Source organism: Electrophorus electricus, chromosome 3, assembly GCF_013358815.1.
Source record: "Electrophorus electricus isolate fEleEle1 chromosome 3, fEleEle1.pri, whole genome shotgun sequence".
Lineage (NCBI taxonomy): Eukaryota > Metazoa > Chordata > Actinopteri > Gymnotiformes > Gymnotidae > Electrophorus > Electrophorus electricus.
This window is the reverse complement of record NC_049537.1, coordinates 25,816,111-25,829,185: the sequence shown is the minus strand read 5'-3', so window position 1 is coordinate 25,829,185 and position 13,075 is coordinate 25,816,111. Positions and strand designations below refer to the sequence as shown.

At 39.4% G+C, this 13,075-nt stretch overlaps 2 protein-coding genes across 5 annotated transcripts in view; one reads left to right on the top strand and one right to left on the bottom strand.

Moving 5' to 3' along the window:
• Window positions 1-66: 66 nt before the first annotated feature.
• ubxn2a (UBX domain protein 2A) lies at window positions 67-4,645 on the bottom strand. 4 transcript variants are annotated; one of them, XM_026996340.2, is made up of 8 exons: window positions 4,544-4,645; window positions 3,993-4,139; window positions 3,204-3,266; window positions 2,876-3,006; window positions 2,545-2,654; window positions 2,270-2,407; window positions 1,518-1,679; window positions 67-723 (listed from the first exon to the last, which is right to left on the bottom strand). In XM_026996340.2, exons 3-8 carry the CDS (start codon window positions 3,211-3,213, stop codon window positions 540-542), a joined length of 735 nt encoding a protein of 244 aa, XP_026852141.1. In that variant the 5' UTR covers window positions 3,214-3,266; window positions 3,993-4,139; window positions 4,544-4,645; the 3' UTR covers window positions 67-539. The 4 variants fall into 4 exon arrangements, with proteins under 4 accessions (XP_026852141.1, XP_026852003.1, XP_026852207.1 ...); XM_026996202.2 differs by having other exon boundaries at window positions 2,876-2,999; window positions 4,544-4,644; XM_026996406.2 differs by having other exon boundaries at window positions 2,330-2,407; window positions 2,876-2,999; window positions 4,544-4,644.
• Window positions 4,646-5,363: 718 nt separating this feature from the next.
• Window positions 5,364-13,075, top strand: part of atad2b (ATPase family AAA domain containing 2B) — a 61,365-nt gene continuing 53,653 nt past the window's right edge. Inside the window, exons 1-9 of the mRNA XM_026997788.2 lie at window positions 5,364-5,552; window positions 7,877-8,034; window positions 10,028-10,059; window positions 10,764-10,911; window positions 11,746-11,842; window positions 12,067-12,217; window positions 12,399-12,533; window positions 12,624-12,699; window positions 12,953-13,054. Of these exons, the coding sequence (XP_026853589.2) occupies window positions 5,445-5,552; window positions 7,877-8,034; window positions 10,028-10,059; window positions 10,764-10,911; window positions 11,746-11,842; window positions 12,067-12,217; window positions 12,399-12,533; window positions 12,624-12,699; window positions 12,953-13,054 (1,007 nt within the window). The 5' untranslated portion in view covers window positions 5,364-5,444. The remainder of the gene's footprint in view (window positions 5,553-7,876; window positions 8,035-10,027; window positions 10,060-10,763; window positions 10,912-11,745; window positions 11,843-12,066; window positions 12,218-12,398; window positions 12,534-12,623; window positions 12,700-12,952; window positions 13,055-13,075) is intronic.

The following is a 13,075-nucleotide window of genomic DNA, read 5'->3' as shown; positions in this document are numbered from 1 at the left end:
ACAAACAATAAACTTAATGCAGTGGTAAGACACAATGTAATCAGGCCTATTCTAAACACAGAAATGTGTACTCAGGGTTTATCTTTATTCAGTCAGATCATTTCCAGAATATTTATACAACACTGATATTAAAGACGTGGCTTGTGTGTGCTGCGTTGCATCAGAAGACACCAGAAAGAAAATGAAACTGACCATCATCAATAAGAACTGTACTTACATAGTCCATAACATTTGTTGTGTTCATGCTGTATGGAACATTTACAAATGACCAATAATTCTTCATTATTGCACTCTTTTATAATAATAAAAAATTAAGTTGACTGGTGGGAATTCTGATGGGATTATATCAGTGTCTTTTTTCAATGAGTGTCACAGTAGAGTTATAATGATATTTACAAACTGGACTGATGAGGGTAGATGTATAGACTTTTAAGCAGTTTCACTTTCAAATACTAATAGTTTATATGTTTTGGAGGTTCTTTTTTTTTTAGCCTTGGTCAGGAGTGACCAAATTGGTGCCTGTGTACCCTTAGCGTCAGTCAGGAGTGACCAAAGGGTGCCTGTGTGTTCAGTGGCCGCTGGACGATGACAGCGTTTATCAGGTCCGCCTCCTCCAGACTCACACCACTGTCTTTTAGCTCCCGACAAGGCAGAGATGTAGTTAAGATGAACGGTGAACTTGTCCTCTGGGCCTTCTCCACAAAATCTTGGACATCACTGATACTGGAATGGAACAATATGGAGGTGCAATACTGTTTAACTCTCCAACACAGCAAGCATGGCAGAGGAATATTCAACTGTATGGTTCATTCCCATTGACAAACAATTTTGACATTTTTCTTGTTTTAGAAAACAGTGAAAAACCTGTTGAACAATAACAACAGAAGCCTAGGGACAGTTGTTGTGGCTGCCAAAATCCTTTAGGTAAAACATATTTTTCTAGGGTGCCTTCAAAGGTATTTGTATATTAAGACACAAATCTGTATAATTTATTCTTAAAGAGGTAGGACTACTCCAGAAAGAAGAGGTTATTGCTCTGGTTATTGCATTACTACTGTCATTCAGATTGGAAATGTTGTAGTTTTGAACATGCATGATATTACTAACTATGCAATTTGAACTTTAGCTGATGGAATTCAACCACTACCATATAATACCTCCATTATAAATGTTTCAAGGAATGTTTTTCTTTTATAAGAACAGGAAAATGGGACATGTTATTATCTATGGCAATTGACCTATTGCTACAGATAAATTGAAAAACACTGGAATGGCCCTTTAAAGTCAGAAACTGCCAGTCAACTCCTTACATGCTATGATACCACTCTTTGAATCTCCCCTAAGCTGTTCCAATTCGAGACACACCTGAGCTTTCTTTATGTAACTGCACGGAAGTTATGTAAGAGCTTTTGCATGTAGAATTTCCAAGTGGCACAACCACAGTATTGCACCTGCATAAGTTGACTCGGGTCTGGCAACACACTGCCCCCAATCTGTGTGAACTGCATCCAACCCACCGATGAGAAAGGTTAAATCTCTGCACCAGCCGCCGGCCATCTGTGAGCCAGATTTGTAGGGATGTTACGGGTAGGTCTTCATCGAGCTCTACTGCAGGCAACGGAGGGCCAGCACAGTCCTCATGTATTGATCGAGACCTCGCCAAAACCCGTGGCGTCACGCTGAGTGAGAGGGAATCAATACAGCATTAATATTTCTCAGAGGCAAAGCTATGGTATGCTTTAGAGTGTGCTGGGGTCTCAGTATTTACTGCGTTTTACTATTCTGCTGCTATTTTCAAAACCAGTGATTGCCAGGACTAAATCCACGACTCAAAGCTTCAGTTAAATTCGATGACGCTTCCACTTTGTCAGAGTGGTAAAACAGGACATTTTGTGAAAAAGGTCTTAGCGAGATAAAAGATGCATGAGGCCACCTACTGATAGTGTAAGAATTTGTTGTAGTCACTTTCTCTTCTTTATATAAGATGGTTAAAACTTTAAACATTTTGAAATTTAGTTGTAAGAAATTGTTAAAGGTGATAAGATACATAATTTCTCTAAAATACTACATAAAAGCTGGACTAAAGTACCTAGAAATTGAGGAAATAACTTTGCACAAAAGTTGGCTTTCAAAGCTTGGACTTTACAATGACAACATTGTTTTATTTGACTCTTGCCATTAGAACACAACACAAAAAATTCACATTCATACATAATGATAAAAGAATTCACATTCATACTTTCACAGTCAACTGAACTGTCACTTTTACCTGCCTAATCTATAGCCTCTGCCAGTAAAAGGGAGAAAAGTCTTCTTCTTGGGAACATACATTTCATCCTTCATATCTTCCACATTGACCTCTAGCTCCTCATCTTCTGCCCTCCCCTCCAGCTCCAATGGCAGTTCCCTAAAAACAGATGTTCTTACTAAGATCAATGGAGGAGAGGCTGGAAGTTCTAAACCAGCTGGACTCGTAAGTCCATAACAAAGTTTTTAATCATAGAATACACCCTCTATTAATATCCTTCACACATCACATCTTACCCTCGTTTAATTGCCTCAAGGAACTCTTGGTTCTCATCTAAGGAGTAGCTGCGTAAATCCTCATCATTCACAGTGAATCCGTCTTTCCACAACCTCACCACCATCTCCACCTGTATTATGGACCGCATTTGAGCAAAATAAACCCCCCAAACAAATCAAAAACAGGGCACAAACGCAAAGAATATGCCCACATCATATTCTCTTCGCGTTCACTGCAACAGATGAATTAATAGAGGAATAGCTGAAATCAGTGCTGATCTATGTTCATGAAGCAATGTTACATTTGGTGAACATGCTGACAAATCATCCTGGGGATTTTATATTAAGTAACCTTCTTGCCACTCGTGGAGACACTGCTGATCTTCTCCACCTCATCTAGGAGGTCCTCCACAGAGAAACTTGGCCTCATGGGGGTCTCCTCCTCCTCCTCATCATCATTCTGAACACCATCACACCTAAGAGCTCATTATATTGTAATAGTAATGAATGGGAGAAAATAAAGTATATCTTAGAGAAACATACACAATTTTAACAATTCAGTCTTCCACTCATATCATGGCCATCAAGGATGCCAAACCATCCATCCAAGGATGGATAGAACTTTATGGCTTCCTGATCAAAAACTCGAAATAGTGACAGTTATGGGATAAAACGCTCACCATTGGCCATCGTTGTCTCTTTTTCTAAAATCAGTATCTTTCATCACGTCTTCTATTTTCCATCTTGAAATGCAAAAACAATGTTTATAAGACCTACATTTGTTTTGCAAGGGAATGCAACAGCATATTGCATTTCTTAACAAAATAACACACTACATAACATTTGTGGTTTATGGTTTAGTCACATAGCCTGAGCTTGATGTATATTGACATTCCACAGTGCAGTAAGGTTGCTTATAGGCAATGCCATGACAAAATCGGTCTTATTCTTTTCACATGACTGTTCAGTACTAAAGGTAAGCTACAGCTCCTAACCTGTACCTTTAAGAGACCAGAATGCCTAAACCAGATGTCTGTTGGCCTCGATTATAAAATGACGTCCGTGGTGATAAAAAATAACGCTTAGTTAGTTCAACTTGAACAATCACTCAGGGGTAATGATTTGACAAAAGCAAAAATCGGATGAAAGGGACTGGCCAGTGTACACATGAGCTGTCTTCTTTCATGGCAATAAAAATGAGCCTGTGAAGTCAGTGCATGAGGCTCCACTGCAATATTAAAAACTTAGACTACACGCTTCAATATGAAGGTTGGGTCGAATAATAATTTTAAAAAAGCCAAATCCCTAATATGCTGCAAACAGTGCGACAAAATTACATATGGAGAGCGCGTGAACCACGCAGGCGCAGCGTAATGCGTAATTCTGCTAAACGGACGTTCAAACACGGACAATATACAATATTCAAATTCCCACATATTGATTTTGTTAAAACAACTCTGAACCGTTACCAGTCTGAGCCTCCGTGATGGTCATACAGATGGTACTTGGGGTGAAAGTTTCTTCAGCACCGCACTATTCCACACACAAGGAGACAGCCATTTCTGTGACGAAAACGTTGGCGGCTGCCTCCAGCTGACGTAATATTTGTTGCAGTACTGCATGTAAAATTGTTAATGTCATTTTCACTACTGCACATTTCATGCCTTGCGCAGCATATATTGGATATAATACATATTAACAGAAAAAGAAATACGTTCCAGGTGTAGGCTCACAGTTTCATGTCGCTGTTGTAGAATAAACGCACTATCAATTAACCCACTTTAAATGGCTTAATGCATAGAATACAATTGCATTTTATAGGCAGGACTGTCAAAACAGCCAAATATCAGAAGCTATAAAATCGGTAAATTTTAAAAGAAATATAGCAGCTGCTGCACCATGCAAAAAGACCAACAGATGGTGGCTGGCGCGCGCGCACACGCACGCACGCACTCTCTCCCTCTCTTTCTCTCCCTCTTACAGGAAGGAATAAACTACAATACTACACATTAGAGCTTACCCTCAACTAAGCAGTTGTGTCAAGACAGAAATGACGGAAGAAATAAAGTATTCGTTTGTATAGCCAAGACAGAATGCGTATTCCCCCAAAGACCGCGTACAACACATCAAGAGCCGGTTTTCTTCCTTGGTAACAGCGCAAAGCTCTGAGTCCATGGTTCAGTCACAGCTGCTGATGGCAAGTTGTTATTTAATACAGCAAGTGCTCCATCTCATTTGTAAATCTGAATTGGGTACACCAGATGGGTTACACATGTATAGACTGTTTTGTACAACCACTTTTGATTGCATTGCATCACATCCTACACGTTGAATATTCAAGACATGCTTTTGTCTTAAGTGAATTTGTGGGAAGGAGTATGATCACTTTCATAGAGAAATAAAAGGTTCTTAAATGACTGAATGAATATTTTAAATGAACTAATAGTTTACAGGTTGGCTTAAATTATTAAACATATATAGACTTGAGTTTGTAAAAACAAACAAACAAACAAACAAACAAACAAACAAACAAATAAAACAAAACACTTACTGCATGGACACGAAGCTTGCCGGTAAAAGTATTACACATTGCAGCCTACTAAATTAAAAATTAGATATTTAACAACATTGATTAATATAATTTCCTAATAGGCTAATTATAGACTAAAGCTAATAGAGACTGTCGTTATTTGACTTTGCAATAATGCCAACAAAGCTGTAAGGGATGTTTGTGAAATAATTTAGAGAAATTGTGGCAGCAATGTTACGGTAGTAATTCTTAGGCGGAAGTAGATTGCCAGTTAGTTTCGTCTACCGACAGTAGAGGGAGAGAGCGAGAGAGAGGAATGGCTCCTCGGCACTCTAGCTGAGACATAAAAGGGAATTGACAGAGCTAAGAAGATTCAAGACGCCAGAGAATCATGGTGAATACAAGAAAGAACTCCCATCTCAAGCAATGCAGTCCTTTCATCTCTGGTCGGACGAGGTCGTCTCTTAGGAATAATCCAAACTTGGACGAGCATAACCATGTAAGAGCCGGGTCCTTTTCCTTAGTACCCGGCTGGCTAGCCTGTTAGCTAGCCGGGTTCTTTTCCTTAGTACCCGGCTGGCTAGCCTGTTAGCTTACAGATAGCTTAGCTTAGCTTATTTTAGCTTAGCTACCGAGTCTGGCCTTAAGATTGATGTCCCTCATTGATAGCTAGCTAAGATAGGCTAGGTAGCTACCTCCTTTTGTTCATGAATACCGACAATGAGTGACACTCGCCGATAAGGAAAATGGGTGATTTGTGAATGACACCGACATACGTTGTCATTGCTGGCCGCTTTTCGTTTGTAACAACGGGAATACAGTGGCTAGCCAAGCTTGCTCAGAGTAATAGTTTATTGGAGCCCCCAAGTTCTCTTTGTGTTGGTGTTGTGCTTGCCCAGCTGGAAAGGACCTAACGTTAGCTTGCTGTGCTAGCTAGTCGGCTAGCAAGTTGAGGATTGTCATCTGTTCAAGCAACTGACAGCACGGAGATATAAACACAAAAGACCATTTCCCCGGGGGCTGTTCAGTTTGCGTTGTTCATTATCCTTCCTAACCACTTGCACTAACAGAATTTCATGCAAAAAAATAAATAAAATGGTGGAAGTAAAGGCACAGTTGAAGCAGACCTCTTGTGGCTCAAAACGGACGATGTTCTTTATTTAGGAAGTGAACTCCAGTTTGGTAGTAAACTTGAGCTTTGGCAAAGACATTAGCAGGCTAGCTAGCACTGTTGACAGAGTTGTGAAGTCACCAAGAGCCGCTTTGTTGCACTTTCGTCAGTGAAGCTACGTTACTTGTGTGAATTTGGAACCACGCGGACTAACTAACTAGCATGTGTTTGTTGTCTGTGGTGTTTAGCTATCTAGAACGATTTTCCCACGTCGGTGTCGTTGAAAGAAGCGCTTATTTTTTGTTAGGTTAGCTGTAGAAAGTCATCGAAATGTTTCTTTTCCACTTCAGCTTTATGTTTGTTAAAGGACCTTTTGTTTTTAAAAGTGTGTTCCACAATGGCATTAAAGCTGATACTGAAAATGCATCAGATATCTCAAATGTCAAATATTTTGTTAATGCTTTGCAATACTGAAGAAGGGAAGTAAAATAACAATAACTATGCTCCCCCACAACGAACAAGCTAATCAATCAAAAATCAAATAATTTGAGTCACAAAATATTTACTTCAGTTCAGATTTCAGATACTTTGTGTAGCACTTTTTACAACACATTGCCACAAAGGATTACTGTAATAATTTGTAGAGACAATCAGGGTTCAGGCCCTTAATGAGTAATCTAAGGTGACATTGGCAAGTAAGAATTCCATGGGAGCATGAGGAAAAAGATCTTAGAGGAACCAAGGCTCAGAAGGCACAAAAGTATTTGAGAGATTTATTCAGATTATTTGGTGACAACATCCTAACATAGTCTAGCAGGAGAACCAGTGGAGCTGGTGATGGGCTGTTCACTGACACTCAGGCATAGTCTTCAGAGCCAGTCAGGTACAGCTGAAGGGTTCATGGTGGTCACACAGCTCGGTCTGACGGGTAGACAAGCAGAAATTCACCCTCATGGTTGCGCTTGCGTTAGCATTAGAGACAACTGGGGCAATTGTTCATCTTAGAAGATAAAAGACGGAAGATAGTTAGTTTTGGACAGTTATATATGGTTTATAGAGTGCAGCAGAGACTCTGGTAGAATTAACTGCATAAGTACAGAACAATTTTAACCATTGTTGTAAATTATTTATGCAAATTAGATCATGTTGGAAAACTACTATATTGTGTTGTTTCAACTCTTCAAAAATACATACAAAATGAAGAGCAGTGCCTATGCTACTATGTGTTTGCCTCTCACTCAGATTGTTAAAAGGGGTGTACTGTAATTTACAAGCAGTGGCATGAAGGTCTTGGGGACATTTTGCATATCTGACCTTGCATATGTTCATGCTGTGCAGAATCTTTGGAAAGAGTCAGGAACTATTGCAACAGATAGATAGGAAATAAAAGCTGAGAAAAGAAAAGTATGTGAGATCACACGAGGTTGCTACTTGTATGATCAGTGGAGTGTGATGGATCTGGCTGCTGATTAGCAGGTCTTCCAGTCTTTATCCATTTCCCTGGTTACAATGATAACTAAAAGTCAAAGACTAAGTCATCTCATGACTTAACTGTAATATATTCTTTTATGTCACGATGTTGCTTCAAAATATCACTTTTCTTTGGTGGGGGGGGGGGGTACTCTTTGAAAATTACAAATGCCAGAGTGCTATTTTTATTTTTATTTTTAGTAAGATGCAAATTCTGTCATTTGTTCATTAACATCCTTTAGAAGGACCCCAGCAGTGATGTCAGCTGTGGTAGCCCTCACTTATCTCCTCCGTCTAAGCGGACACGCAGACAGACGCCCCCTAGCTCTAGTGACACTTCACCCAGTCCCCAGAGCAAAGGGCAGAGAGTCGCATGGAACATCTCCAAACACTGCACCAGGTGAGCTCTTCCAAGCCAGCATTCTTGGACTGAATGTATGGATGTGCGAGCTAATGTGGGGCTCAACTTGAGATCAAGATTACCTTAAACTCTTTAGATCAACATTTATCTTAAACTGAACCAGATACATTTGTGATTTCTAGTTTCTTGTGAATCTAACTTTATTTATTTATTTATTTTTACACGTCTGGGTTCAATTCCCTTAACAAATAATGCTCAAATTAAAAATAATTTTTAGTTTGAGCATGAATAGCTGTAGTTCTGTTTTCAATCAATAGATGCCTCTAGCAAGTCACCTTGTAATGCCCTTGATGTAAAAGGCATTTTGGAAAATGAAGCCTAATTCTTGTACCTAGACCTACATGATGTCTAAGAATTAGTTATTAGAGACTCAAGGTACATTCCAATAATGCTAGTAGTTCCCTGCAAAGTAGGATATATAAGGCATTTGGCTAATTTAAGGGAAATACTAAACCATTGGGAGCGAAAACTTTCGGTTGGAAGGGAAGTAGGGAGTAGTGTATAATGGTTTATCGCTACATGAGAAGTTGATGGAAAAGTTTTTCCATCAGTCATTGCGTGTCTCAAGGTCTTCTGGTGAGATGAATCTGCTGGTTGGCTGATTTATCTAAGAGCATTAAATAAATGGGAATATGTCAGAGTTCACATTTGTGAGTTATATGAATATTTCATAATGCTTTGCTGAAAACTATCAATGGTATGGGAGAAACATGTTCAGAAAATTTGCTAACTCAGCCAGAAAACAAATTTACTTTATTAACCTGGTTAGCTAATGATGGTTATCCTTAGGTAAATATTGGCTATTGCAAACTGTTTAGTTAACACCAACTAGATGATTTTTTTTTAATGATAACCCTATGTAATAATCATTACATAGGTTCAATTCAGTAGTTTGATAACCACATTTGTACCATAGCAAACAAAGGAACTGTCTAATTGCCCAGCTGTCAAGACGAAAAAATGCTAAACATATATATTGTCTTCTGTGTGATTATGATATAAGGCATAAGGAAGGGATTTAATCAACTGCAGTTTCCTTGACTCACATCATGCGATTAGTGTGTAGGGAATACAAGGGCACAGCTTAGGGGTTCTGTGCAGTGGAATGCAGATTCAGTTTCTTTACAGAGCACAAGATCAATTAATCTTATAGCTGTACAGCAAAGAGGAGATTAGTTCATGGGCATTAATGTCGTCTTTGTGGTCAAATACTGCCAGGATTTAATGACCAGTGAAATTGCTGAATATGCTTGACTTGCTAGGTTTGTGAACCATAGCTCTTTTTCTCACTTTGCCCTATAATTTCATGTTCTGTCAGTATTTTATTATCCATGTTTATTGTTCAAATGTGGTTATGAACATTCTGGGTGTCAATGTCAAAATTAAGTTGTAATTTCTGTTCAGCAAGGTATTGCAACAATGGAATTTTATTTGATTATGAATACCTTACCTTGAAGAAATTATTTATATCTTTGCTATGTATTAGATTATTCAGTGTACAACTGATGCAGGATGTACAGTGAGTGTTCTGCAGGTAAATACAAAAAAAAAAAGGTCCAGTCCTGGAGATCCACCACCACCTTGCAGAGTTTAGTTCCAAATCTAATCTAACACACTCAGCTCTGATATTAAGATGATATTGAAGGATTTGATTAACTGGATGGGGTGCGTTCTGACAGACTTGGAACTAAACTCTGCAGGGTGGTAGATCACTAGATCCAGATTTGGGCGGTCCTGAATTAGACGATTGAAAAGTTATGAAGGTTACTGATAGTCACCTTAGTGGGGATGAAGCATTGTTTGATGGAATAGTTATTGGTGGTCTAACACAGTCTAGTAAATTAATCCAGTAAATTAACATGACTGGAACAGTTTAAGGAACTATTACCAAGTTTAATGTTAGAGTGCTGCTATTTTTCTATAAATATTTTAAATGTATAACCTTATATTGTCGTTTAAATTTTTTTTCCAGGTTATCCACTGAAGACTTACAAAATGGACACAGTAAGGCACACTTCTTTTTTTTTTTAGTGGGCTTGTATAGATAAATTGGCATAAATGTGGGTTATCTTTATTACTGGTGATACAGAATTAAATTGACATTCTGATGATTTTGACATGTAATGCGATGTTCGACACATCATACTTTGCTCCCAGAACACCTTAATGGTTGAAATGCAGTGCCTTATGGCATTATTTTATCCAGGTTTGCCACACTTTCTTGCATTGCTGACATCTGTAAACCAGTCTCAGAACTAGTTTGCCTTTTTATGTAAGTTGTAGGGAGTTCCATTGTAATAATATATTGTACCTAAAGAAGCAATTAGTGAAAAGGTTTCCCTCAGCACTCTCTCTAAGCATATCCCACTTCTCAGTTGGTCTCCCTCACCTGCACCTTTGAGCCCATGTTCTTGAAATTGCGATATGGAGTTGTCCATTTTCCATACTGAGTAGTGAACCTACTGGAAGATTCGTAAACTTGCCCAGCTCTAGTTATGACTGTAACTTGATGCTGTTTGCCCTTCTCTGTCCTCATGGCTGGTTTGTTTCTTAACCAGAGATAGTTATTTACCTGAACTTGCATGTAGCACTTTGTGTTTATTAAATTGTCTTTCCACTGCCCCTTTGTCAGAAGCTGACGTGCACTGTTTAGCATCCATGCTGTGCACCATTGACAGCCAACTAACTCTTTCATCATGTACACCTAGGCCGAATGACCCGGCGGGGAAATGACGGCACAGATGGGGATGATGCTCACTTGAATGGCCATGTTCAGCTAAAGCGGAGCTGCCGCGAGAAAAAGAGCCGGTTTGAGCATCTCAATCAGAGCCTTCTGTTTGACCAGCTAGTCAACAGGTAAGATGTGTTTTGGAATTTTCCAGTGAATGTGTTGTGACTTTATCATCCAAAAAGTGCTATATAGTGAACATGCATGCATCCACTGAGCTGGTTTCAAAGCATTTGGAATTAAGTGTGAATATATACTTCTGTCCCCCCCCCCCTTCACTAAAGTGCTTCGTATTTAGCCATGACTTTGGTGGCTGCCAATAAAGGTCACCCTTTAGTTAGAAAGAAGAAAGGAGGTTGACCAGTGCTGACATCATTCTGCAGTGAGAGCTTGCTGTTCACTTTGTGTAAGGAAAAGTGCTAGTATGCCAAGATCAGCAGCTGCTTAGAATAAGGCTATGTATGCCACCTTAGATATATCATCTTATTGTTTGATCAGGCAAAGGGAACGGTCTTATGGTCATTGTGAGAATGCTGGCTACGCAAAGCTCTTTAAGATGCTACAGACAAATGAAATCGAGCTTACTTTGTGATCAGCTAATTAATAAAATAAATGGCAAAAAGCTCAGTGATAAAAACACAAGGGTTATCTGAGTAAGGTCCCTGAGCCTGGTTTTGTGCTTGACATGTCAGGCTTGTGGTACCCAAAGACAGATGGCAGGACTGTATTAGAGAAAGGAGACCTGCTGGAGTTGGAATCAACTGAGGGGCATTTTGGACTGTGATGAGCAAAGCTAGTTCATCCCTGCCATATTAGGTGTCTATACCTCTAGTTTCATCGTGGGTCTGCCTACAGTTATAAGTAGCATAACGCTGAATAAAGTACTGAGTTCAGATATTTTCCCAGCATTTCTTTTGAGTTTGTGTATGACTGTTGGACGTGGCTCTCTTCCCTGCTGCCAGTACGGCGGAGGCAGTGCTGCAGGAGATGGACAACATCAGCAGCATAAGACAGAACAGAGAGGTGGAGCGGCTCCGCATGTGGACAGACACAGAGCTGGTGAGCACTGGTTCGGTATTACAGCCACCGTGTCACTCTGATGAAACAGTTTCTATCTTAGTTGCATGTCATTTTACATATGACTGGCTAAATAAAACTACACTATGCTGGTTCATTGACTTCTAATGAAATTATTTGTAAAAGTAACTACTGGTAATGTGTTTTTTTTTTAAGTTGAAACTTTCCTGAGCTGTATTTAAGTTTCGTGTATCTTCATTGGACAGGAAAACATGGACATGTACTCCAGGGTGAAGAGGCGGAAGTCCATGAGGAGGAATACATTTGGAATGCAGACTCACCATAAAGTCATAAGTAAATCTGAGGCCCCCGAGGAGGAGGAGGAGGAGGAGGAGGAGGAGGAAGAAGGAACTGGGGGTAAGCTTATAGCTTGATGGACATATCATTGGTAATATTTTAATATTATATTTATATCTTTCTAGCATGATTAACATACATACGTTTTGTACAAAACACATTAAATGATTGTAATTATGTAATGTGTGTGCTTACATTACATTCCTTACAATATTGTCTCCTTTGTTTATTCATTTTTCAGAATCACATGAAGAGGGAGATGAGGATGATGAGGATGATGAAGGAGATGAAGTGGAAGAAGCGGGAGAGGAGAATGACAGACCTTACAACCTCAGGCAGCGCAAAGCCGTGCAGCGATATGAGGCGCCACCCATAGGTACTCATGGGCCATTGCATTTTCAGTGTTGTGTAGTAAACGTACATTTCTAACAATTTGTTGTTTCTGCCTGTTCATGTCTTGTTACAGAGCCAGTGAACAGGAAACAAAGCAAGAACACACTGTTTGACACACTCAGATCCCCTGCAAGGAGAAGCCATATTAGGTCTGTGACATCCTGTGACAAGTAATAACCTTGTGAAGTCTTCACTTAGTATTTTCCAACGGTTGTAACAGCTGGAAAATCTTAGTTGTTGCTGAGTAACAAACGTTCAGTGTAAATAAGAAATGATCCATAACATCTGATTTGACTCCTTTTATTTCTAAAGTAATGTTATGGTTGCTATTGAGAGCAAATATTCCTGCATTGTTCGAACATTTCACTGGTCACTCATCCTTTTTTCATGACTTCCCACCAGAATAAAGAAGCATGCCATCCATAGTAGTGATACCACGTCCTCGTCAGATGAGGAACGATTTGAGAGGAGGAAAAGTAAAAGCATGACACGTGCTCGAAACAGGTGACCTTATGCCATCTGTCA